Here is a 22,700-nt window from a genome sequence, read left to right on the forward strand (position 1 = left end):
CTGAAAAACTTAAAACTTACAGCTCTGCTATCACTTCCAACATAAATGAAGACAGAAAACTTAACAACAGTGATATTTGTAGGGTTACTGAAGTTGGGCTAGCTGGTATATAATGATGTGCTACGTGATCGCTAGCGACACAGCTATGTTAGCATCCGGTGCGCCATATGTATGAAAACAGACCCATTCATCGACAGTGCGCTTTATAATCCGGTGCACCTTGTGGTTCGTGCAAGAATTATGTACTGAAATACCTTCAGGTATCTGCTGCCTGCATTCCAGATCACAGCTTGTTTGTCGATAAAGCAATATAAGTGTTGTCCACACCTGCCAACAGAAGCACACTTCTTACCCTTGGGTACATACACAGGATGCTTTCAGAAAAGAGAGTTATTCAAATCTCTGCTGCAGGTGAAAAAGGAACTCACAGGTTCTGGTCTCTCTCTCCAGCTCTGAGGGCTTCCTCTCCTTATTACACAGTACCTTGGCCACAATGACTATGATGATGAGAGCCACCACAAATGTCAGACCAGACACGAGCCAGCTGATACCCATTGGACTCAGGATGGGATCTGGATCTGAGAACGAGAGGACTTTTCTGTAGGTATGTGTAACTTGTATATCTAAATAAAACGAATATTTAAAAAAACAAAACAAAAAAACATGTTTTTTTATATCGACATGCAACAAAGTCTCACCTCTGACAGCTATAGGCAGGGGCTGGCTCTCTCTGGAGACGAAGGTACGCCCGCCTAGCTGGACCCGGTACAGGCAGTAATAGTAGCCCTCGTTGGAGCTCTGGGCGTTAGGAAAGGTGAAAGTGACGGACGGGGTGAGTGCGGGCAGAGTCTGGCGCACTGTGCCATTAGAGCGGATCAAACGCAGCTGGAAGGAACCCCCGGGGTACTGTTGTAGGGTGGAGCAGGTGATATTAAAACTTTGGCCTTTGATGACAGAACCAGCCGGGGCCTCAGCGGACGTGTTGTACCAGTGCTGGGGAGTCAGGAGCTCCACTGTAGACCAGCCAATAAAAATGAAACGGTGAAACTGGTTAATCAATGTCAGAATTTTAAAATAATGTCAAAAAAGATGGACAAATGGAGAAAAATCCAACATGGTTTCAGTTTTGGTCAAAATACTTTAAAAAACAAAATTCCCCAAAGAAGTCACTCACCAATTCCAATCACTGAATTTGGGTATTTCAATCACTTCAACATCCACAGGTGTGTAAAATCAAGCCCCTAGGCCAGTGGTTCTTAACCTGGGTTCGATCGAACCCTAGGGGTTCGGTGAGTCGGTCTCAAGGGTTCGGCAGAGCCTCCACCGTGACATGCATGGCTCATTTTGTGCACCAATAAAAAACATATGTCTTGAATTTGAAATAAATCATATTTTATTTTTCACTAAAGAGGGGTTCAGTGAATGCGCATATGAAACTCGTGGGGTTCAGTACCTCCAACAAGGTTAAGAACCACTGCCCTAGGCACTGCTTTTACAAACAGCTGTAAAACAATGGGTCGCTCTCAGGGGCTCAGTGAATTTCAGTGTGGTACTGGACTTTTTACCTGAGCAACAAGTCTAGTCCTGCAATTTCATCACTGCTAAATATTCCAAATTCAGCTGTTAGTGGTATTATAAAAAAAATTAAAGGAATTGGGAAAGACAGTAACTCAGCCACAAACTGGTAGGTCATGTAAAAAGTCACAGAGTGACAGCGGATGCTGAGCGCAGAGTTGGCAGAGGCCACCAATTTTCTGCAGTCATTCACTACAGACCTCCAAACTTCATGTGGCCTTCAGATTAGCTCAAGAACAGTATGTAGACAGCTTCACGGAATGGGTTTCCACGGCTGAGCAGCTGCATCGAAGCCTCACGTCACCAAGCACAATGCAAAGCGTTGGATGCAGTGGTGTTAAGCACACCGCCACTAGCCTCTAGATCAATACAGACAAGTTCTCTGGAGTGACAAATCACGCTTCTGTCTGGCAATCTGATGGATGAGTCTGGGTTTGGCGGTTGCCAGGAGAACAGTACTTGTCTGACTGCATTGTGCTAAGTGTAAAGTTTTATGGAGGGGGATTATGGGGAACTCTTAATGCTTCAGCGTACCGAGACAAGTTGAACAATTTCATGCTCCAGCTTTGTGGGAACAGTGGCCCCCAGATGCCCCTTCCTGTTCTAACATGACTGTACACCATAGCACAAAGCAAGGTCCATAAAGACATGGAGGAGGAAGTTTGGTGTGGAAGAACTTGACTGGCCTGCACAGAGTCCTGACCTCAACCTAAAGGAATGCCTTTGGCATGAATTAGCGCAGAGACTGCGAGCCAGGGCTTCTTGTCCAACATTAGTGTCTGACCTACAAATGCCCTTCTGGAAGAATGATCAAAAATTCCCATAAACACACTCCTGGACCTTATGGAAATCCTTGCCAGAATAGCCATTATAGCCGCAAATGGTGGGCTGATATCATATTACAACCTAGAGAGGGTTTTAATGGGGTGTCACTCAATTTTTTAAGTGTGTGTAAACAGATGAGTGAATACTTTGGCAATATAGTATATTTTCCTATCTAATCTGAACATTTCTAGCCAGTTGAGGGAACTGAGGTCGAGTTCATTCTCAGTCATCAATAACATTTTAATAATCTGACACACATTAATAAACAGTCAGATGTCGTACAATGGAAACAGAAATCTGCACAGACGCTTCTAAAATGCTGTTTTTGCTGTGTGAGCACCCATCTGTTTATGGCAGACATGCTGGGTGTGACTAACCAGTCTGAACCAGTCTGCCTGCTAACACTCTGTACATCTTCAAGGTCAGTTTTCCTTATCAAGATGTCTCCCACCGAGGTGCCTCTGTGCACTCTGTGAGTGCAGAAAATATTTTGCGAGTCTGTTCATGCTGATCCTTTTGCATAGGCTCTTATGATAAAAAAAAAGACACAAAAGACATCTGAAGTGTTCTTGAGTTTTCAGATTCACACCACAGCAGATTGCACAAAACATAATGTGCAACTGAAAAGGGCAATGGCGCAATAGTGTTACTGTCAAAGCAGCAGTGACTCACCTACAGTGATGTTGATTGCGTTGCTGGGTGGGGAACTGAGAAGCCTTGTAGGAAAGCCACTCTTGATCCTGTACCCACAACTGTAGCTGCCTTGGTGGAAAGTCTCTACATCGGACAGGGTGAGCTCCATCATATTCTGGGTCTGGTCTGCTCTCTGTGTAACCAGCGGTGTGGACACTCCATTTTTGTACAGGTGAAAGTCACTGAGGTGATGACCCAACAGAACCCTGCAGACAAAGCGAACGGACTCCCCGGGGAAGAACACAGTGTGGGGTGACATCAGGGTGAGGATGGGTGTTAAAAGAGTACCTGAGAGAATAGAAAAAAAATATAACCACAACATTACATTACATTTTTCAGTTATGACACTGACACTCAGTCCAGAGTCTTTATGTATCAACAAAGCAGAAATGACTCAGCACTGGTTCTCAGCACTGTTCGATCTCACCTGAGCACTTCACGCTTGCATCGTTCTCATGGGTGCAGTGCAGGTTGCTGTTGAGGACAACACTGCAGTGTAATAAACTGCTCTCCTGTCCAGAGCACTGGACTTGATGCAGCCAGATAGGTCCACTGGCTTTACGAAATCTTAGACCATTATGGACATTTTCAGCCAAGCCACAACCTAGCTCCAAGCACACTACATCAGCGGCCCGGAAATCCCATCCGTAGTCGCAGACAGTTCCCCATTCCTTGTGGCGAAGCACCTCAACTCTGCCAGAACAATTGTTGTCCCCATCCACTAGTCTGACCCCACCTGAGGATCAGGAGGAAACTACTTAGACATACAAAGTGCAAGCCTGTGAATGCAGGAGGTTTAAATCAGTTCTAGGCTTACCGAAAGCGGTCACTCTATCCCACAGAGCACCCAGCAGGCCTGAAAGGAAATAACAAAAACAAAAGAATAGTAGCCATTTTCTTGCTTGTTCATTATTAGAGAGTCCAGTTTTGGTGGGAGTGGGAAACTACAGCTACAACCTTGTGATCCGTTAATGGTTTGTGAAGCCGTAAAGATGTGCCTGATAGGCTTTCTACCTGATTTCAGTGGACTAGATGCCTCAGATGTCACCCAACAATTCATCAAAGTTGCAATAACTGTCCATTTTAAAATAGCACTCACTAAGACCTTCATGAAGGTCACATTGAAAAACATTTTAGCTGAGCAATTCCGATGCAATTCGCAGTAAAAGTTATACCATAGTGGTTACTGTTTATATAAGCTAACGAAACAGTTTTGTAACGTTAGAAATCAGTTTGCCCACTTATATGATTTTAAGCAGATTTTTTGTTAGTTTTTTTAGTTTCACGTGGGTGAATACATATATAATGTGTAACCAACGACAAAGTCCTACCTGGTTATCTTATAATCACCAGAATATGAGCCACCAACCTCAGAGCAACCTAATTCACATACAGCTGGAAGACAGGCCAAGCTAGGCATTTTTAGCTTACCCGTTAAAAGGATGTAAAGGAATCCCATCAGCATCTTCTCCTCAGCCTTCCATCGGCTGTGCAGGGAGCCCGTTGTCTTGCTGTTGGTGCAGACAGCCGCTGAAACACATCGGCTAAGAAGACTCGGGTGGGCTACTGAACCAAGCAGAAACTCACGAGGAAGAAAGGGCTAACGGCTAACCGAGTGTAAACAGCTAACAGTGGGGCAGCAGCGGCCGTAGATAAAAACATTATCGAGATATGAGCAGTGGCAGACAATGGGGTGGTGAACAGTGGATTCCTGCGCACAGATCAAGTGAGTCTCCTGCTGTTCATTGTGACGAATCCAGGTGTTGCAAACAGCGTTGCAACGTCCATAGCTACCTACGTGCCTTCTGGCTGCCGTACTCACGTCAACGGTGACATTAGCCAGCCAGGTGCTGAGTTCTTCGCTCGTGCTAGGCCCTGCTAGATTGGATCAGCTCTGCTGCGACCCGCCCAAACAAATTCCTAACAACCAATCCTCCAACCTATCCAGACGGTACTAACGAATCACAGCACAGCTGCTCTCCCAGCCTCGGCTCCTTCTCTCTACCACAGACAGGGGTCACCATCCAGCCGCAGTGCTACGCTGGTCTCACCTTTCGTCTTTGGAAGTGGTGGACTGCAAAAACCATTATCACCAAGTACAGATACCGATACTTTTAACTTATGCAGGCGGAATTTGTGGGGTAAAGCACGGTGTCAGGATTTATAGCATGAATGCATCACTAATATGCTAAAAATCAATACGTTTTAATGACCACTACATATTTGGATTTTTGCTTTCCCATTGATTTAACAGTCATAATGGGCATTCATCCCTGTTCTTTTTTCCAGGATGGATTGATTGTGCAGCATACACCATTACTTTACTTTAAAAACCAGAATTGAGTGCACACGTTTGATTTTATTTTGGATTTTCTTTCATCTTTAAGGGTCCAAAATGTACAAGCAGATTTTAATATGTACATTACTCACTTAAGTCTTTTAATAAGTGGTGCTGAAGGTTCTACAGTGTCTTTTGAATTGACAAGACCAAGCGTTATTATATTATTGTTAGTGATTAGGATTTACTACAAATGGTCAGTCACTGGACTGACCAATATTGAGAACAATGGCAAAGTCCAAGGAATTATAGATTTACATATGTTGGGAAGGTCTCTTGGAGTCATTTCCAAACAACTGCAGATTCTAAGGTCATCAGTTCAAAAAAACTGTGCATAAGTACAAGTTATTCAGATGTGTCACCACGTTGCCAAGTTCTGGAAGAAGGCCCTAACTGTCACCCTCAGATGAAAGGAAATTGGTTAGGATGTTCAGGAACAACCAAAGCTCAATCCTGCCATGAACTGGAAATTGCTGGAACACCAGAAGTCTCTGTCCACAGTGAAGAAAGTTTCACTTTGCTGAGAAGAAAAAAGGATCACCTGCTCCAAATTGATGCCTTCAAGCGCCACTGAAATTTGCTGACAAAAATTATTTGGCCACAATTAAAAAAAAAAAGTAAGGTAAAGGTGAGGCTTTCAAACATAAGAACATTGTATCATTTGTCAAGCACGGTGGTGGTAGCATCGTGCTCTGCGGCTGTTTTGCTGCCAGTGGGACTGGTAAATTGGACAATGTGGATAGAATGATGGAGGACGACTACCTCCAAATTCCCAAACACACATCAAAACTGGTTTTGGAAAGGCTGACGCAGGTTAACATGAAGCTTTTAGACTGACCTTCCCAAGCTTCGACCTCAACCTTGTTAAAAAATATATGGACTACACTTAAAAGCAGAGTCTGTTCCAGGAAACCAACCAGTTCAAATAAACTCTACCAATTCTGCCAATAAGAGCAATCAATTATCAAGCCAAAAGTATGGCAGAAGCTTGTTGGTGACTACAAAATGAATCTGGTTGAGGTGCAACATGTCAACTAAATATTAAATGGTAAAAATGGTAAATGGCCTGTATTTATATAGCGCTTTACTAGTCCCTAAGGACCCCAAAGCGCTTTACATATCCAGTCATCCACCCATTCACACACACATTCACACACTATTAGTGGGAATGTATGTATATACTTGAGCCTGTATGTATACTTTGGAGAAAATTCCAAATTAATTTGTACTTTGCACCCAGTTCATGTTTTTTAAAGTCATTAAAGATGTTTGCTGTACAATCATTCCACCCTGGAAAAAAACAGTTCAAAGAAATCATTAAAAGCCCAAAATTAACATGATATTCATGCTCATGAGAATATGCAAACTTCTGACCACAGCTATAAGTTTCCTGGATCTTCGTTTCCTCTCTGGAAGGACAGTGCCAGTGTGCTAAGGGTATTTTTCCTCCTCGTCTCTTCATTTTCTGTTTTCTGCTCCGAGTTCTTATTTTCACAGTTTTTCATGTTTGTATAAAATGTTGTCATAGCAGAAAAAATCCTTCCTGCACGCATCACTGTCTGCTGTGTTTTCATTTACAGCCACAAAATAATTCCACAGGAGTCTCCTTTTTTTCCTGCCATCATGCTCTCACTCACTGTCTGCTCAGCACTGTTGAGTCATATGATCGCACACTACAAAACACAATAGAGCACAGCAGGCATCTCCCTTCATTTTGAAATTGAAGTGTGTGTGAATGTGTAACGATCTAGTTGCAATGCCCATGTTGATATTGATACTATGGATATTTGGATCAAACCACCCACTCATAGCTGTAGAGATACCTGGAAATGCCAGGCTCTGTACTATCACAGTACATACAAAACACAAAATTTGGTTTAATGTGACAGCAGATTTTCAGGTTTCCAGTCTTCTGTTGTACCAATTTAGAGAGTCCATGCAAACTGTAGCCTTAGTTTCCTGTTAATTAGCTGACAGGAGTGGCACCCAGTGTGGTCTGCTGCTGCTGTAGCTCATCTGCGTCTAAGTTTGACATGTTGTTGACAGTCTCTTACCTCTTGTGTGTATATATAATGATGTGAAACAGTATTTGGCCTCTTGTTTCAGATCACGAAACAAATTGTAGTATTAGACAAAGATAACCAGAGTAAATCCAAAATGTAGTTTTTAGATGATGGTTTCATTTATTAAGGGGGGAAAAAAAGAAATGCAAACCTACCTGGCCCTGTGTGAAATAAAAATAATTGTTCCCTAAGTCTAATAACGGTTTGGCACCCATGGGAGCAAGAACTGCAATCAAGTATTTGTTTTTCACATCACTGTGGATCTTTGCAGTTGTTTTAATTCAGCCTCACTGGACAGTTTTCGAGCATGAAGACCTGTTTAAGGTCATTGCAAAGCAACTCAATCAGATTTTATCATTTTTATATGATATATGATATGTTGCTTTGGGAGATCTGCATCACGTTGTCAGGTTGCACACTACGTTTTCTATTTACTCTGCTTATTTTTTACTAATATTAAAATTTGTTAATTGTGAGAAAGATTTTTAAAGAAATCAGGAAGGGAGAAAATACTTTTTCATTGCTCTGTGTATTTGAGAGATAAAATGCAAAACAGAGCTAGAGCAACTCCCTCTCTCTCAAATTTAAATATTAACTTAAATAATCGTGAGTTACCAAGGGCTTTACTAGTAAATATAAAAACAGTTTTTAAAGCCTTTATAAAAGGGTGACCTATCAGGAAGTCACACCCTGTATACGTTTCCTAGAATGGGAATTCCACATGACAGCCTTAGCCGCAGTCCTTTGGTCAGAAACCTGTTTGTGCTGGTTGGAGAGGGCCATGTGAGTGAATCAACTAAAACAAAATGCAGCAGAAAGGACAAGTTCTTGATGATTCACCACTGAGCACTCAGATGGTTTCCCAAAACGTGTGACTAACAAATACCTGCTTTTATGGCATTTTTCTTTCATTTCACGAGATGTCTTAGATGATGAGGCTGTGGTTTTGTCCCCCACACATGACAACCCCATCCCAGCACATGCAGATATAAACAGAGCTAAAGCCAAAGCAGATCCAAAACTACTTGTAGAGGCTTAAAATGACCTTGAAATGAACTTCATCCAATCAAGAATTTGCGATGGCAGTTGTCATGTAGTCCAAATGCAACATGGCAGTCAAGGCCACCTTACTCAATTATTTTTGAAGCCTGTGTGGACTCTAAAAATAAAAAGGTAAGGGAAGTCAATATTTGCTTTCATTTTGAAACAATACCCTTTGTCTATGTTGATAAAGAGATATAAAAGCCTGTTATTATTCAATAATAAACATGCCATTTTTTGGAAATGATATCTCATGATAATGGGTGATGTATGGGGAAGGAGCACACACGTTTCACACATTAAGCTGACTCTTAAAAAAGTCAATAGTTGTAAAAGCTCTGCTGGAAATGTCTGTCTCTCACATATGTAGAGGGACTGCAGCAACCACCAGCTCAGTCATTCTGGCCTTAAACTAACCCTGATGGTTATTTTTCAATTAAAAGTTGAACTCTTTTAGGCACTAGGCTTGAACTTCGCAGTCACTGATAATTCTGTGACCAGAGTGCAGTACCATCATCATACCAGCCGTAACAAGCAGGCTGCTCACAGCTGATGGCTATTAAGTATTTCACAACTTCTCTGATCTGTGTCCTGTTTACAAAAATGGGCCATTTCTGTTACACTGCAGTTTCCAAAATAGGTACTCGTACACCTGCAGCTAATACGTTACCCATGTTTTCTACTGGATATTTCCCATTCCCTGGAGCAGTGATCAGCCTGAACCCACAAACATCTGCTCTGCTTTTACACTGAATGTACTTTTACTAAAAATCCAATTTGAGTTCTCTGAAATTAAATAAAAGCTATAGTTTGATGACATGAATTTCTCTCTTTGGTCAATTTATTTATCCAGCCCAATGAGGCTGTGGTAAACATCTTGATGTGTACATGACTTAAATTTCACTGCCTTTAAGTAGTGCTTTATTTGTGTTTCAACATCTGTTCTGAATGTCTTTAACATGCTCGTTAAACGCTCTCATTTTTACAATATAAAAATAAATAAAACTAAACACCTTCAAAAGTGAAACAAGCAAACACACTCTGGGAACTAAACTAGAACAAAAAACCCAAAAACCACATGCATGCAGACTTCCCCTAAACTGGTGGTTCTCAAACTTGTTCTGTTCACACACTAGAATTTTTGGCAGTCAATAACAATTAAAAAAAAACCTAAAATGTAAAAACTGCCCAGATTGAATTAAAAACAAACTTGTTTATTTCTCCCCAGGTTCTCTGTGTACCCACTCGCATTTGTTCCCCATCACAGTTTGAGAACCACTGCTTAGATCCATCATCACACAGAACAGTCTCACTGGCTGATTAGTCAACACCAGTGACGCTTTTTTGGCCATTGTTATGGATGAACACATACACAACATCAGGCTTTACTCAGACACGTAGACAATAAAACACAAGATGATCGCACACAGGGTAGACTAAATAAAGCGACACTTCCGTGTTTACTCGTAGTCGGCTCAGTGCCTCGTTCAGTCCACTTAGTTTGAGGGATTTTTTTGTATCGTTGCGCAGAAAAATGCTCATACTTCATGCTTTATCCTCGTTAACAGATAAGGCAGATTTTTACAACACAACTATTTTGTCAGCCAACTGATGCATTTTATTGAGCCACTGGTCAACTAACCATCCATGTTTTCATTATATTGCAAAAGGTGCCTATTTTCTCTTTTCCACAAAAGAAAACATACAGTTAAGTCTGTATATGTGTAATATATTAATGAAAAAATATGATACATTTCTCTGTTAACTTAAACTTTAAACCCAGCAGATTGTGGCAAAGTATAACAAGAACTGAAAATAATCTAGAACTGCACTTTTCAGTGCTTCTCAATAATATTCCTTCAAACCTGTCAAATCGTGCATGCTGGTGGAATTTCCACTGATACAAGGAAACAAACACGATCCAAAAACAATAACAGAACAAAAATAATTTAATTAACTTAAAGTTAGTCCTCAGAGAAGATGACCTTTTTCCACAGGTTTGGAGGTTCAATGAGTACCATGACCTCTTGTGTATTTTTAACAAGCTAACAATATGTCAATAAAATGTTGTGTTTAGCTCTTTGGACGACAGTACAACCTGCTTTAGTTCCATCTTGAGAGTCTTTGTAGCACCACATCAAAAAAAAAAACTATGTGCTGCATTTTCAAAAGTCTATAGGCCCAGTGTGCTTTGGGTTCTGCGTGACATCCACAGTTCGTCAGGAAAATCCCCAGTTTCAAACATGTCTTTACTTGGAGTCTCCCAGCAGATGGACAATGAGTTCATATGTGGAGAGGACGATGGCTGTGTTAGGGATTTGCCTAATTAGCTGTGGAACGAGTCCTCTATAAAAAGCTGCATAGCCTTCTTCCACTGCTATTAACCTCCCTGTCTGGAAAAAATACTTGTACTTGCTGCCTTCCTCGCGCAGCCTTGTCCGAATGACCTCTGTGGGGACACACAAGAAGAATTGGAAAAGGTTAACTATTAAGTTTCCTCTTCTCTGACGTTAGTTATGTTGTAATAGGTAAACAATGGGTGTGGGTGTGTGTGTGTGTGTTTACCGTGTGGGTAGGCTATGCAGGATGCACAACCCTTTGAAAAAGCAGCTGCCATCATGAGGCTGAGGAAGTCTGACGCTCCTTTCTCCTTTTCACCGTTAGGCGAGCTGAACTGCCTCTTGGCGAGTTGTTTCTTCAGTGTCTCATAGATGAGGAAGCAGATCATTGTTTCTGAAATGCCAGCGTAGGACGCAGTCAGGCCACGGTAGAAGCCCCGGACTCCCTCTGTTTTGTAAACATATCGAGCACACTGCAGTGCATTCATCTTCTTCTCTCCTCTGGCTCTGAAAAGTTAAGACATGCTCATTAGTGACAAAAATCACATGTGGTGAAGGGGTTAATGGAACAATCATGGTTTTTTTAGTCATCCGTTACAAGTATCACAAGACACCAGAGGCCAAGAACTGGAATAAATAAAAAGTTGAAGTCATAATGTAAAGTTACAAAAGAACAATTTTCTTATTGTGTGAATGCTTAGTCAACTGTACACTGAAGCATCATCGAGTTTCCTTATTGGGATGAACAAGCAGCTGGTCTAACCTTGACTGAATGTTGCTTTAAGTTATTAAACCCTCCTTCAACAAGCTGCTCTTTGTGTTACAAGATATGAGTTTTCTCTTCAAAGACAGCCTGAACAGACCTGCTCCTGTGACCTCACATGATACTACTGCCCTGTACTTGGCAATGCAAATATGGACTCCTCTTCTGCGTGCAGGTCAGTGCGTCAGCAGTGTGTATTTATGGAGCTGGGTCACACGCTCAGCCTCGTGCACTGCAGAACCCAAGGACAGTACCAAGAAGGTAGGCTCAATTTAAAGGTTTCTGTTAAGGTCACGGTATATGGAGTACATTCATACCCACTGAGACTCTGGAATAGGCCAGACCGTTTTACACAGATCTGAAACTGAACACTACGGTGTCTAAAGAAAAACTAAATAAATCTTATACATACGAGATAGAAGAAATGAACTGTACACCTACTTTTTCTCCAGCTGCATCCTGGTCTTGACCATCCAGATGGGGTTCATCAGAGAGTTGGTAACAAAAGCTGAAAATAGGAGCAAAATGAGGATATTCAGTATTATCCCTGGACAATAATATATGAAAGTGATCCCATAACAGCAGCCAATGATGAAGCTGTCCACATGATATACAAATATAAGTGATAACATTTTTGCACAGAACTGAAGTGCGTTACATTTTACTAATGTTAATGACACGCATGTCAAATTTAGAAGTCTCACCTGCAACACCAGCAGATGACATGTGTACCAATCCACTATTAGGGACAAACAGCCCATTGAACAGCTCTTTAGATTTCGAGTATGCAGCAAAGTAGATGGCTCTAAAAAACACAGAAACACAGACTGTTAAGAACTCTGCACAGAGGCATCAACGTGCTTATTTATGGATGCCTTTTTTTAAGAAAAGTAAATGTGGTTTCATAACAATTATGTAATGACTCCATTCAGGCTGCTGTGAGCCTTTGACAGTGCGCATCCAGAGCAATCTGTTCCCTGCCCTCTCTGCTTGGCTTCTGGAACACACAGTCATTGCACCAGAACGAGCTGAATAAGCACTGGGCACAACATATGCCCACAGAGCTGCTCTGAATATCAGCTGGCCTGAAGAGTGGAGAGACAGTGGAACTACTGACCAAAGGATAATCCTGTGGTTACTAATTAACCAACAGGGAAAAGTACCTGTACTAATCAATAACCTTTTTCACTTTGACATAGTCCCAAAGTCTAATCGGCTTTTAGGGCATAAGTATTATGACGATTCATTTCACACTTTTATTGCTGTTGTGTAGCAAAGTTTACATTCAACACTATCAGCTCCAGGGAAACAGGAAGAAGTACTGACTCTTTGCTGACACTAAAAATAGAACAAATGGCATGTTGTTTCACAGCCAACAATATCAACATATTCTCGCCACAGCATCTGTTAATACCAAACCTCATTCACAGAAGCCCATTTATCTAGAGTTTAAACAATTACTAATGTATAGGCAGCCCGCCCAGATGAGCAAAACAGCTCAGTCACGAAACCGAGGCAGGGGGCAGACAGACTCGGAAGTTGTTGGCATGATAACGGCTTCCTGTTTATAGACAGTTTGTTTTCAACCACGAGAAGAGAAACATAAGCAGGGTCTCCTCCTTTTTGTTTTTGGTTAGAAGTTGTGGTTTAAAACACTCTGAAGTGTCTATGCTCATTAAAAACTGCAAACTCAGAAATAATTGCTCCATTTTACTTCCTCTGCTTTGTTTATTGTTTCTGAAAAAGAAAACATCTCATTGTGCGTTTAGCTGCCAACAGGAAGTATCACTAATACAGAAACTTTTTGTTGAGACTTTAAAATAAAATAAAAAAATGGAAAGAATGTGGTGACAGATGAAAAAGAAAAAAGAAAAAGAGCCACTAACATGTGAACGGTTAACATTGAATTCATTGTACCTTGAAGGGGCAACACCCACAAGGTTCGGACCCAGTCCACGGAAAAGAGATCTTGGTCCCTCTTTTTCAAGAATGGATCTAAAACAGAAGCAAAGGACCACCAGACATTAAAGACAGATTTATTGAATGACCTTTAAAAAAAAAACAAAAAAAAAAACCTTGCACTGCCACACATGTTAAACTGTCTCCATATTTGCTGCAGCAAGTGTCTGTGCAGGGTTGTTCCAGGTTCTATTAGGGGATTTAATCTGATAGCTGCAATCGTGATCCTGCAATCGCTCTGAGTGTTACACCAGCCCAGTTCACTTGAGCTGGTACTGAACCCAGTCCATCTGACAGCGTTTCACTTGTCACGTCGACGGTGTTCCCAGTGTTTTTTTTAAACTCTTTGAAGGAAATTTGATCTCTATGTGACAGTCTACTCTGTGTGGGACTGACCAAAGAGGGAGGCTACAACTTCAGTGTGGGTTATTTTCTGTAATGTAAACCTAGTCAATCAAGCAGGGTCCATGCATTCCACTCCTCTCATTAACACTCAAAACCTCTACTCAGTGAGAAGAGATGTTTATGTCTTACAGAATACGCAGTTTTTATAGCCTACTGCTGAGGCCGACACCAGTCTCGACCTGTTCAGTCCTCGGAGTGTTATATAAAGTTGATGGCACTGTGGTTAAAACCTCCCCACTGGAACTGCTTCTAGTCTTTCCCAGCCTCAAGCATATTCATTAAAGGACCACTTTAATGGACGCCATAAAGACTGGTTTTATCCATATCTTAAAGCTTCATAGAAAAGGACTGTTCTGTCTCTTCAAAAAGCTGGTAAAATGGAGTTGATAGGAGCAGGATACAGTGCCCCTAATCCCCACTTAATATAGGACAGGATTAGAGGCATCGTTTTAAGACTACGAAAGCAGAAAGCAAATGACAGCCTCCCAACCCACTTCCACAGACCACATAAGAACCTCACAGGAGTTTATACAACTATTTGACTCAAACATTACCACACAAACACTTTACATCGACAGGTCAGGCAAGCCTAAATACACAACAGTTGTGTGCCAACACAAATAATAATAAAGTACCCAACGCGTCACAAAGGAACACACTGTCCTAATTTGCAGGTAGGGAAATTCAAATGCCGCAGGGAATGGCTCAGACAGGTTGCTGCAGCTCCATTTGCCTGACAACAACACAAACATCTTACCTTAGGACCTGCAGCAGTCCAGGTGTGACACCCCCTGGTCGGATAACCCCCGTGCCACTCAGGGTGCCAAGTTGAACCTGGAAGACAGGCCGGAGGGTGAGGCCTGAGGACTGCAGCCGTGTCTTCAACACCTCCAGGGGACAGGTCACGATGGCTCCCATTGTACCACTACACCTGCACATAGAAAAATCAGGATTATTGGCCTTAGGACGTTTAATATTTTGCAGAGCAGAGAAGGTGATACTTCCTCAGTCCATCTATTAAATGACAGCCAACCTGCTTAGAGTAGTGAGAGTCTATTTTTTTTGGCCATACTTTGACTGAGTAGAGTGTTTTTATAATAAAAACAGCTTAAGAGCTTACTGGGCCAAGTGCAATGAACATCTACGGTCAAAGAACAGGTCATTTAGTCTGCTGTGGAAACACTGTGCGTTAACCCGACACATCTGGCAAAGGAGTTTTACAGCTCAGACTGTTTAATTACACTTGGAAAAGTGCACACAGTATTCTCATTAATTTCTGCACAAACTATTTATTTAGGTCTTTATAGCATTCTCTGGTGCAGCTTTATTAAACGTGTAACCTTGTCATTGACAAGCTTAGAAGTCTAGAAGAGATTAGATTAAGCTTCTCTGTGTCTGAAGGACAGAGTCAAACATCTTAGCAAAAGTAACCCCTGACCCAGTTGTGCATTCTCTGTTCACTAATCATTCATCCTCCCCTGTTGGGGTTGCACAGAAAAATCTACTCTTGCATAGGTAGACGTTACGTAATCAACAAACACACACATACACGCAACCCTGTTGAAATAAAGCGTTAGATGAGCCACCCAGGGAAATGGATAGAACAGTGCGCACAGTTGATATTACCAGCTCGACTTTAAACAGAAAAGGCTGGCTTAAAAGCTCAGCCGGCATCCCCACTTTAATGTATAATGTCTAATGTAAATTCAATTTTCATTGTGTTTTCAAGACCACATGTGTATCACTGGGCATTTCACAAGCCAAGATCAGTAAATACCCTTAAGGCCAGCCGTAACAATTTCAAGGGGAAAATGGCGTCATTAAAAAAACAAGCCAATGATGTTACACGCGACCTTAACACTAAGCCGATGCTACACGGCTTCTCAATCTTAAATATTATCAGCCTAATTACAAAAAAATACTCAGAATTTGAACAGCTGGTGCTGGCATCGCTAGTATTGATGTATGTCCAGCTTTTCAGGATTACATAGCACAGAAGGACATGACAGAGCTAAAGGCTCTCCTCTCGTGACTGCACCACAGGCGTCACAAACGCGACGACACGCTTACATATAGCCGCAACTTCACAATATCGACACACGCTTCACAATTTTTACACAGTGTAAAATTTTAAACACGATGTTATAATCCTCAAAAATATTACGACATCCCACAATTCCAAACGTTTTAACATCCTAATGCTAACTAACGGTAGCTAACCGGCATTAGCAAACTTCTGCACGCTAGCTCACCCACGGGAATAAAAGCCGGGGTTTTCATTGTTCACCGCGGCGTTACCTGGATTATTAGTCTAAGATATGGATTGGTAACACAAACGTTGCTCGCCTCTTTTATGTAGTTACTAAAAGACACAAAAAGCCCCACCGCTGAAGTGAAAATAGAAACGTGTCCGACTATAATTAAATGGTCACGAAGTACCGACACGAGCTAGCTCCCGTTTCTGTTTCAGCATGTTGTGGCTGTGGGCTCTCACATATAACAAATGCCTTAAATTAATCATGTTTAAAGTGGTTATATAGCTATTAAGTAACACGTTGCCCAAGCTTCTCGTGTTGTATTAACATGTGAGCTATTAATACCGTGAATTTGAAGCGAAAGCATTAATGAGACTTACCCCCCGGCGAAGAGATGCAGCAGCGTGTCTTTTTGTGCCATATTTTTCTTTGTTTTCAGAAGTCCAACATATTTTTATCACTTTTTCGAACAAAGTCGCGCTTGTACCGAGGAGAACACACTGCTATGGTTTTATGTTCCCAGTCTGTTCCTGTTCGTCTTCCTGCGTCCCTCTACAGGCTTAGTGGAGCGACAGGGTGACCTGAAGAGCCGATCGTGCTGACGTCAGAGGGCGGGCTGGTGGGTGTTGTCCGTGACGTAGGCCCATGTGTTCGCCCTCCCTGCGCCTTTGCTTGTTTCAAGTTATTATTATTAGGGCCCGAGCACCGAGAGTGCGAAGGCCCTATTGTATCTGCTCCGTTTCTTCTTATTATTATTATTATTATTATTATTATTATTATTATTATTATTCAGGCAAAACAAGGGCCTTTTTGAGGGCCTAAACATGCTCAAAAACTCATGAAATTTTGCACACATGCCAGGTCTGGTGAAAAATTTTGTATTTTAATGGTTTTACATATGAGCACTGGGAAATGGCTCTACAGCGCCACCTATGCCTTGTTAAATGCAGCCCTACGACCACATCGTTTCAGCTACATGTATGAAATTTGGCACACATGTGTATCATGCCAAGACGAACAAAAAAGTCTGGGGGCCCATTGACGCAAACCCAACAGGAAGTCCGCCATTTGGAAGAGAAGGTGACATTTTGGCTCTAATTTTGCCATTTCCATGCCTCGAACTTTAACGAACTCCTCCTTGGAAATTGGTCGTATAAGCTTCATATTTGGTCAGTGCCAACTACACCCTTGTGCCATGTTAAATTGCGGAGCTTTTGAGTTTTCACAATACTATGAGGCCGTGGCGCCATGGCGAATTTTGATGACTCGCCATGAAAATCTTATTGCCTCTCATTCTGTCATACATGTTCCGATCTGGACCAAAGAGCACACATATGATAAGGCTCCACCCCTGAACATATTTCAACTGCCATATTTGACATCAAGGACAGCGCCACCTAGTGGGAACAGGAAATGTCATGTTTTACACTTTGGGGTACAGTATAGTGATGGGTGACATCTGCAGCCTCAAATTTCTCCAGGAAAGCCTTAAGGAGTTGGTCTTGGGTTACAGTGAAAACTGTGAGTTTTCGCGAAAGGGTGGGACCCCAGCAGCATGGCGAACTTTGATGTCACGCCATGAAGAAACAAATTAGTATAACTCAATGAAATCCAGTCTGATCAGTACCAGACTTTACAGGCATGATGTCAGACCCGCCCTGAACAGATTGATGTGCCCATTGTCAGAAATACGGACAGCGCCACCTAGTGGCAACAGGAAATGTCATGGCTTTAATTTTGTTGTACTGATTTTCACAGGTTCATCTTGGCCACCTCAAAAGCGGTGAATATCACCATCAGTCCCTCGTGATGCTTCAGTGCAAAAATTGTGAGTTTAAACTGAACGGCGCACCCTGGTGGCAATGCTGTTCAACATGAAAGATGAAGTGGCTTTTGAGGGTCTTGGCAAGTTTATAGAGGCTTGAAATTTGGCGCACACCTCCATTGTGCTTAAGGCTTTGTTGTTATGTGATCATTTTCATTGAATAGCGCAAAATGGCTCCACAGCGCCCCCTACAAAATTTCAAAACCACAGCCCCAGCTCTGTGTTTTATGTATGAGTCTGAAACCTGGTAAGCTTATAGGAGATATCAAGATGTACAGAAAAGTCTCTTGGAGCAATATCCCAAATCCAACAGGAAGTCAGCCATTTTAAAATTAATGTGTAATTTTTGTGACATTTTCCCCACTTTCCAGGCACCGTTCTTTGACGAACTCCTCCAAGGGATTTCATCATATTGAACCAATCTCCAGTGTGTGGAATCTAAAGACCTTTGTGATGTTAAATTGCCAAGGTTTTTACGTTCAGGGAAACGGGGTGGTCATGGCGGCATGTGGAGTTTCAGTCACTCGCCAAAAAGCAGTAATCTGCTGTCACTCAAAATCAAAATGTCCAATATGTCCCAAAGGTCGCAGGCGTGATGAGACTCGAGCTCGGAAATGTTTGTTATGCCATTTGTCAATAATGGTTAGAGCGCCACCTAGTGGGACGACTATAATCATGATTGAATGAGATGAAATGTTAGCTGGTGGTTGAATGCATGAATTTCATCAATGTGACATCAGATCGGAGGTGCTGGTTGTAGGTGTTGGGCGTAGCTCGACGCGATGGGGTGCGAGGGCCCTCATAACGCTGCTTGCAGCTTTAATTCAAATTATTATTACATAAGTACTGGTCCTACTACTGGCATCAACAGCAGAAATCGATGCCTCCTGACTCCAACAAAAACACTTTTGTGTTACTTTTGCTCTTCATATAGTTTATGACTCAAACCAACTCTTTAGTGGGTGCATAGGTGGAGGTATGCTCTGAAAAAAAGAGGAATCAAAGTCAGTATAGAAGCAAGGCATAAGACAGAAATACCGAACATGCTAATCTGTAAACATATCACAGACCAATTATCTAACATTTGCTACCTCAAGCTTCTGCACATGTGCCTGTAACGAGCCTGGAAAGAGGGATATAAAAAGTAAAAACAACAAGTCTTTATCAACAGGAAGACCTCTGAGTTAACTCAAGACAAAATATCACTTAATGGCTGTATACTATAGATATGCAGCGTTGTGGCATGAGCCATCCACCCATGTTATAGTGTGCAGTAATACTTTACTGCAGCTGTTCTTACACTGAGGACAGGTAGCAGAGAGAGTTTGTAACCTTGTTTTGCACCTTGCGGGCTGTTTGTCTGTGCAACAACATTTGTCTCTCTGCCGCAACGTCGTCAAACCAGACTCACTGGCACATTTTGTCATGTTTTAAATTGCTTTTGCAAACCTGTATTGACATGTTTTTGTTATTGACGTGAGAGCACTGACACTGGAACTTAGCTTATACTTGCTATTTCCATGTTTTTTTAGTCTTCTTATTATTATTTACTTATATGTATTATTATTTCATTTGGGTTATCAACAAATCATGCTAACTTTGATTGGAAGAAAATGAGGCAGCCTCTGGCACAAGGTGCCCTGGAGATCATGTCACTTCCTACGTCTAATTTCACAGACAAATATATTTTTACTATGCTGAATTTATTGGAAAGCCTTAGTTTTTTTAGGTCTGTTACCGTTTCACAGTTGGGGCCCAGAGAAGTTAGATTAATCAGTTTTCATTGCACAAGCATAGATTCAGTCCAAAGTGCAGGAACACAGGAACACATTTGCGTAGGAGCGTTTTGTTTTTCCTCTTTCATGTCCTATAAATCATCTTCTGGCCTACCCACTTTGACAGGTAGTTTTAAAAGGGTTGTGCAATCTGATACTTTGAATTAGAATGAGTCTCATTAGAGAAGTTTTTAAAAAAAAAAATCAAAACCACCAACTGTTTTTATGGTTAGTTAAGTACTGCGAATGCTGACATCAAGTGACCAGTTGCAATAAATGCATATTTGGTGTGGCTGTTCATAGCTATAAAACCCATGTTTGCTTTGATTTCTTTATTTCAGGTTTTTCTAATCAATTTTACTTTAATCTTTAAAACAGGTTGTTCACTATCACACTAACATTTCTAGCATTTCTAAGCATTCTAAGCACAAATCAGTCTTCTTTTGTTGCTAAAAGAGCTGCTTAATAAGGTATGTTCTGTATAAAAAAAATTAAATTAAATTAAAACCTCTTCATGCACTGGAGGGTCTCGGTTTGTGCGTCAAAGAAACGGTCACAGGCCTCGGAGACTGATGCAGTCTTGAAAGTTAAATCCCACCCACACCCATCCCACCACTGCCTGCTCCCGACTTTACTGGTTTTACCCATTACCATTTAAAGCACTCCGAGTGTGTTTGTTTACCTTTTTTTTAAACTTGTAAACCAGCACCTATATATTTCTTAATTGGTATTTATTATATGAGGAATAAAATAAAGGCTGTGAAATGTGGTAGGACATGCAGTGTCAGGAGCCACAAAATGTGGCTCTGCATCTCACTGACATTCAGAAGACCTCGTGCTATTTATGTACCTAAAAGTTGTGGGTCAAAGGATCCAGTTTGTAAAAGCTAATGTTCCCCATGGTCTTTGTATAGTATGGCTAAAATCTTTCAAGTAAATCAGCTCAGTAACTTAGCTTTAAATGCAAATTTTAGGAGAAGCTTAAGATGTCCCCCATGGTTTATCATATACAGCAGCGGTCCCCAACCCCCGGGCCTCGGACCGGTACCGGGCCGCGAGAGTTGAGGCTCAGGTGTGAAATGTATAGTTTTCAGGGTTTTTATCGGTTTTCAGCATTCTTTTGTTATCGTTTTTATCGTTTACTCTGTTTTCCTGGGTCTTTTCACGTGTGTTATGAATAAATTTTCTTTTTTTCGGTACCGGTACTAGTTTTATTTTGTTATATTTATCCGCGACACCTTAAACGCTGGTCCATGAAAATATTGTCAGGAATAAACCGGTCCGTGGCGCAAAAAAAGGTTGGAAACCGCTGATATACAGTATGTATGTGTGTGTGGATGAGCTGGATTCTACCAAAAGTCCAGTGTTGAGCTGTGGCAGCATTCTCACTAAAGACAGGACAGTGGATCACATGAGCCAGTGTCTCAGATCCTTATAATGGCATCCTGTTTTCTAAGAACTTAGACAATCCATGAGTCCGTTTCTGGATCTCTCAGGTTATGCAGAACAAACCTTCTTCTTCTTATCTAGCATTGGATTGTCATAGTGTACAATGTTAATTTAACTATTAATCTTCAGTTTAACTTCAAGATTAAAAACTTTTTAAACACTCTTTTTTTATCTTAGCTCATATCTTGAATTGCCTCGTTGTTGAAAGCTTACACAAGTAAACTTGTTTTTCTTGTTGTTCCACACAGGTGATTTCCATTTATCCGGCTGATAAGACTTCACATCTGGTCCAGTGAGGTCACAAAAGTCTGTTTACTTAGTACTAGAGTGCAACACTTCCTGCCACAAAAACAAAGACAAAAACAAAGAAATACACAAACAAAAATACTCTTAATCTTTAGCCTTGATGCAGTCATTTGTAATTAATATCATTAATAAAGGCTCGTGATATCCATGTCTCCCAGGAAGCCATCGCAGTGTGACATTAGCTCAACACACAACTACTTCTCTCTGAATCAGCGAAATGGAATTCAGCCATTATTAATGTCATTATATACACTCATGTTTTCCTACCTGTTCACTAAAATCAGTCCCATCTGAAAGCCAGCACATAAGAATACAATCAAATTTGCCGCTTGTAGTATTTTTACCTACTAGGCATAAAAAGTATAGGATCAATGGAATACTCAAATCTAACTGGGAGGACATAAGTGTTCTTTCATATCTGCAAGTCATTTCAGTAATTGGATTCACAGCAGCTATGTTAACATTAAACAGAGAAACCCTAATTAATGACATAAATGAAGGTTCTGTTGTTTAGGAACAAAACATTAATTATTGTGATTAGTAACACAATTACCTGTTTCATGTCAGAAAAACAGGTCCAAACATAGACTCAGTGGACACACCCACGCACTGCTCCACACACTGAGACCAAACAGTGAAAACACCTGTGTGGGAGGATGATGGTAATGTAGCATCCGTTTGTTTCCTATTCTTTCCTTAAGCATCCAGTGACAAAGCTATTCCAAAATGACTGAATGATTTATTTACAAATCCATTATATTTTAGATAGGAATAACTAAACAACTCTACTTCAGTTTATAATGACACCATCTCTGCTCCCTTTATTTTAATGGTTAATCTCCATCAAATGAGTTGGAGACAGCAAATCTCAGTACTCTGTCATCTAAGTGTTAAAACGGTCTCATTCTTAAAAAAAACAATTTTTTTAAAAATTAAATTTTTTTTTAAAGAATTATTAAAGTAAAGAGACCTAATAATGACCATTAGTTACAGTACTTCTAATGTAGTTTCCATACTGTGAACACAGCCAGGGAGTTTGTAGAGTACAGGAGATTGTACTGCTTTGGCTGCAGTTAAAACAATGCACAC

At 41.1% G+C, this 22,700-nt stretch overlaps 2 protein-coding genes across 2 annotated transcripts in view; both read right to left on the reverse strand.

The window, feature by feature from the left end:
• The window catches only part of LOC147304932 (uncharacterized), an 8,175-nt gene extending 3,112 nt beyond the window's left edge, over positions 1 to 5,063 (reverse strand). Inside the window, exons 1-7 of the mRNA XM_086276967.1 lie at positions 4,525 to 5,063; positions 3,911 to 3,949; positions 3,521 to 3,829; positions 3,073 to 3,381; positions 699 to 1,013; positions 429 to 578; positions 255 to 327 (exon numbers count right to left, since the gene is read on the reverse strand). Coding sequence (XP_086133093.1) covers positions 284 to 327; positions 429 to 578; positions 699 to 1,013; positions 3,073 to 3,381; positions 3,521 to 3,829; positions 3,911 to 3,949; positions 4,525 to 4,558 — 1,200 coding nt within the window. The 5' untranslated portion in view covers positions 4,559 to 5,063 and the 3' untranslated portion in view covers positions 255 to 283. The remainder of the gene's footprint in view (positions 1 to 254; positions 328 to 428; positions 579 to 698; positions 1,014 to 3,072; positions 3,382 to 3,520; positions 3,830 to 3,910; positions 3,950 to 4,524) is intronic.
• A 4,376-nt stretch (positions 5,064 to 9,439) lies between these two features.
• Positions 9,440 to 16,844, reverse strand: slc25a33 (solute carrier family 25 member 33). The gene is made up of 7 exons (XM_086277472.1): positions 16,637 to 16,844; positions 14,759 to 14,932; positions 13,555 to 13,632; positions 12,342 to 12,442; positions 12,079 to 12,145; positions 11,101 to 11,381; positions 9,440 to 10,984 (listed from the first exon to the last, which is right to left on the reverse strand). The coding sequence occupies exons 1-7, from the start codon at positions 16,675 to 16,677 to the stop codon at positions 10,785 to 10,787; spliced, it is 942 nt and encodes a 313-aa protein (XP_086133598.1). The 5' UTR covers positions 16,678 to 16,844; the 3' UTR covers positions 9,440 to 10,784.
• Between the last annotated feature and the right edge of the window lie 5,856 nt (positions 16,845 to 22,700).

Source organism: Aulonocara sp. 'chitande type north' Nkhata Bay, linkage group LG20 (genome assembly GCF_057382095.1).
Source record: "Aulonocara sp. 'chitande type north' Nkhata Bay isolate Kocher_YH1m ecotype deep benthic linkage group LG20, A_spYH_male_GT1.1, whole genome shotgun sequence".
In the NCBI taxonomy this organism is placed as follows: Eukaryota; Metazoa; Chordata; class Actinopteri; order Cichliformes; family Cichlidae; genus Aulonocara; species Aulonocara sp. 'chitande type north' Nkhata Bay.